The 4,056-nt window shown below is 47.3% G+C and overlaps 2 protein-coding genes across 2 annotated transcripts; both read right to left on the bottom strand.

Moving 5' to 3' along the window:
* Nucleotides 1-595: 595 nt before the first annotated feature.
* Nucleotides 596-1,566, bottom strand: LOC6732620. The gene is made up of 2 exons (XM_002079703.4): nt 998-1,566; nt 596-934 (listed from the first exon to the last, which is right to left on the bottom strand). Exons 1-2 carry the CDS (start codon nt 1,377-1,379, stop codon nt 702-704), a joined length of 615 nt encoding a protein of 204 aa, XP_002079739.1. The 5' UTR covers nt 1,380-1,566; the 3' UTR covers nt 596-701.
* A 360-nt stretch (nt 1,567-1,926) lies between these two features.
* LOC6732621 (elongation factor Ts, mitochondrial) lies at nt 1,927-3,768 on the bottom strand. The gene is made up of 3 exons (XM_002079704.2): nt 3,139-3,768; nt 2,685-2,933; nt 1,927-2,592 (listed from the first exon to the last, which is right to left on the bottom strand). Exons 1-3 carry the CDS (start codon nt 3,313-3,315, stop codon nt 2,062-2,064), a joined length of 957 nt encoding a protein of 318 aa, XP_002079740.1. The 5' UTR covers nt 3,316-3,768; the 3' UTR covers nt 1,927-2,061.
* Between the last annotated feature and the right edge of the window lie 288 nt (nt 3,769-4,056).

Raw genomic sequence — 4,056 nt, forward strand, 5'->3', positions numbered from 1 at the left:
GACCCTTTCGAGTTCCACTTTGACCATGGCCAACTTTTGAAAGGGTATGCTCGACCATTGGGTCGGCTTAATTATAAATATGTAGGTAACAATTACAAGTGTACACCAACTAAATGAGAAAGAGTTGGATAATTACAGTTGCCAGGCATTAGTTGCAAATTCAAGATGTGGAAAGTGCATGTCTGCAAAATAATAAACACTGAATAATAGGTTTGAATTGGTAGGAATTTCAATAATGAACTGAAATTTAACTAATTTCAACGTACTTGTGTGCATAACACATTTTTTAAAACAATAAGAATACTTCATAGTAAATATAAATACATAAAAAAGTGATGTACATATGAGTACAAATGTGCATCAAATCATTCGTAAGTACCCCGCTTCGTATGCGAGTTCAATAATTGAATAAACCAATTACAGGATATCAACAGTTGGTTAGCATTCCCCACATCCATGTGGACAAGTTTCGCGCTCCGCTGCTCACTTGTGTCAGAATGCCGGCTACTATCGCCGTCACATGGCCATAGTATTTGGCTATTCCAAAACCATCGCCCCACCATCATAGTCGTACCCATAAACAGCGAGGCTTCCCAGAACTCCCCGATGGCTTTTGTTATTCTAGTCTTTTATTGTCGTGGCACTCGCAATCCCGGAGAGGTGTCGTTAACAATGCTGGAGATGTACACACGTACATGACGTCACTCTTGGCCTGGGGCGCCCTGGAAGGCAGTCTGATCGCTCTCCTCCTCTGCCTGCTCCAGGAGCTGAAGACACTGGCGCACCTTCAGCCTGGCTTGGGCTATGTCGCGCTGCATGCGCTCCTTGGGCGCCCTTAAGCCCACCATCGTGGTCGGCACATTGGTGCGCATTTCCACCAGGACATTGAGTAGATCGGAGTACTTGTCCACTATGTTGGCGTTCTCATCGAGATCTGCAAAGTGTGGAATCTTAAGAATAGAACTTGTTACACTTAGTAATCGAGCAATTTCCTTACTCATAGATGTGCCAAACAGATCGCAGTCGATGCCGCCTCCTCCGCTTGCCGCGGACATCATTTGCAGCTGGGCCTGCATGTACTTGGTGTACTCCAGTTTGGCCATCACCTCCTTGTACTCGTTGGCGTAGGCAATTGCGGCGCTGTTTGTCTGCTGCCTGTTGCGCAGCATCACCGCTGCATTCGCAGTGGAGCTACTGCCAGCAGGAGCAGCAGCTGCATTCACCCTCGTTATCTCCACTTGTGGCACATGCGTCCTGATTGCCCGCTCCTGGTCGGTGTCCATTGCTGGCTGCTCGTTCGGCTTGGGACGCGATGGCACCGCCGTGACGGTTATGTCGCTGTACTTGGAGCGGAAGGATTCAATGTCCAGGTAGTCCATGTTGGCGTTTGAAACTCTCACGACGATTGAAGATTGAAAATAAAAGGGATTTGTTTGATAGGCCTACTTAGTAGCTAATATTTCAGCTCAGTGCTGCTAACTTTTTTAGGGATGGAAAATAATTTCTTTTATTTTGATTTTCTTCCCTGGCCAAATCTAATTCTATTTCCTTAGCTTGAGCACCAAGCAAGTGGCTCGGTGAAGTCATTTAGCCGGTGGTAGAGGCGTAAGAGGAGTACTGGGTACCCTCACTTGGTATTTCGATGCTCGTTTTGCCTTTGCCCCCACTAAAAACCTTTCTTTTTGCTCTTTCTTTTGGGCTATCGCATGACCAAGTGGGTAATTACCGGCAGCAGAACAAAAAAACACGTTTGTAAACAGTTCATTCTGCTGGCGTTGTCCATTCGCCCGTTCTTCCCGCGGGTTCCACTGCTTCAGCGACCGGAAGCCGCTCAAGCGTGCTTCCCGTTCTGCGCAGGCGCATTCTCCTTGGTCACCCCAATTTTTTGCCATGACTCATGGAGTATTCAAATAACAGAGGTGGAGATCTGATCGTAGTGGTTGTTTTACTTGTTTCACATGCAAATTTTGACCAGAACATTGTCCAGAATTTCGGTTTTAACAATCTTTCAGCGGGTGTGCTAATAACAATTTAGTGATCTAGACTCTGCTTAATGGCTAGTTAATTGCTGCTCTGGTGCTGGGAGCGAATGATCGCCTCCAGGCTGCGTTCCGTCTGCTCTCCGCACTCGAAGCGATGGTAGTCGATGATCTCGCAGTTGTACTCCTGCAAAACCTCGCCCACCGTCTTGTCCGCATCGAGCAGATACTCCTGGTGAATCAGGCACGTCTCATCGTCCTTGTTCTCCGCCGGCTTGTCCTTGTCATACTCGCCGATCTTCGTCGGCTTCATGCCCACGATTTGCTGGCAAATGCTCTTGTGAAACTCAAAGTCCAGCAGGGTGTGCGAGGAGCGGTAGGCGACGATTGCTCCGTACTTGCCCACCTGGGTGATGCCTTCCGTGGAGCCCACATTGGTGGGTGCCGGATGGGCGTAGCCCACCAGCCTCAGGTCGTTGTTAGCCTTAAAGCACAATGCCCGCCGGATGGTGGCATTCTCCCCGATGGCGCCGATCAGCAGGGCCAGGTGGTCGCCCAGCGTGCGTCCCTCTTCCGTGCGCAAGTTTCTGAGGGCGTCCGAATCGAAGCCAAGCTGCAAGGATATGCAAATTCGTTCATTAGCAAGTTCATTTCTTTAGGAATGCATGCATAACCGGTTCTGATCCAGGTAAATGGATCGCTCACCTTCCACAGATCTCCATCGAAGTCCGTCAAGTCCGTGTAGTGCAGACACATGCGGGCGACGTGGTCAACGAACCGCTTGAAGGTATCGTTCCTGGCTACGAAATCCGTCTCGCAATTCAGCTCGACCATGGCGCCCCGATTACCGCGGATGAGCACTCCAATCAGACCTTGGGCAGTGGCTCGATCTGCGACTTTGGTGGCCTTGGACCAGCCGAGCGTCTGGGCCTGCTCGTGCAGCCACTTCTCAGCCTGCAAGAACGAGAGTTTGGAAAGGTGAGGTGATTAGTACAGATGTGTTTTGATCACAAAGGAGTTTGCATGCGGTGCAGCTATATATTACATAATAATATAGACAAACAGCAGTTTTTCAAGATTTAGAGATCCCTATTATGTGCTCTTTGGAATGGAAAGCTCACTGCACCGCTTACAATATAACTATGAGCCAACTACCCACCAATCCGACGTCATTGTTGTGCTTCTCCAGCGCCTTCTTGCAATTGGCGAAGGTGTATCCGGTCTTCTTCCTCAGGGCCGCCAGGGCACTCTTCTCCAGGCCACCGGATCCGCCAGAGCCGGCATATAGCTGCCGCGTGGAGTGAAGCGCGCGTGTGAAAATCCTTTGGAACAGCATTTTTCCAACCGAAATTTACTGGGAGGCCAAAATGATTTGGGTTTCTATCCAGATTTGTGTGCGAATTGAATTGTTGCTCTTTGCCTGCTGTCAAGGGCAACTCGCCGGCTTGTTTGTTTTTCCGTTTTCCGACCTGTCGCTATGTAGTAGTTGCCCGGAAAATCAATTCATTCTAAACAACGGAAAAGCCTGTGTGTAATTTGCATTTGTTTTCAACTCCTTCGTATGTTCGCTTCGGATCAGTTTAATTAATCGCGTTGCGGCGCGAATTAATCCAAACCGAGTGTGCTGCCTCGATAGGTGAACGACTGGTAAGTGTCGTTTGTTTAGTTTCCGGAATTTGTGTGTGCTTAATTCGAAAAATTATTTGGAAACTGAAAATTTTGACAATTTTCCGTGTTGCACAATTCGGCTGTTAGGGATGGCAAATAAGCCGGTAGGGCGCGTGTGTGGAAAACAGCTGTTGCGACGCGACTATCGATAGTAGATAAGCTATCGGTGGCCAGATGACATTTAGTGGATGTTACAACCTATTACCGGTTATAACCGATTCAAAAAGGGTTGAAACCAAATATTTAAAACTTAAACCAAATAAGTAGTTTTTTAATTCTGGCGAACGTAGTTTTTTTCTTAATTACTATTTAAGTGGTTTTTTATCTTTAAAAAATATTTACTTTAAATAGTACTTTGATTAATATTTGGGCAGGATACAATCGTATTATGTTTCAAAATCAATTATTG

This window comes from Drosophila simulans, chromosome 2L, assembly GCF_016746395.2.
Source record: "Drosophila simulans strain w501 chromosome 2L, Prin_Dsim_3.1, whole genome shotgun sequence".
Classification (NCBI taxonomy): domain Eukaryota; kingdom Metazoa; phylum Arthropoda; class Insecta; order Diptera; family Drosophilidae; genus Drosophila; species Drosophila simulans.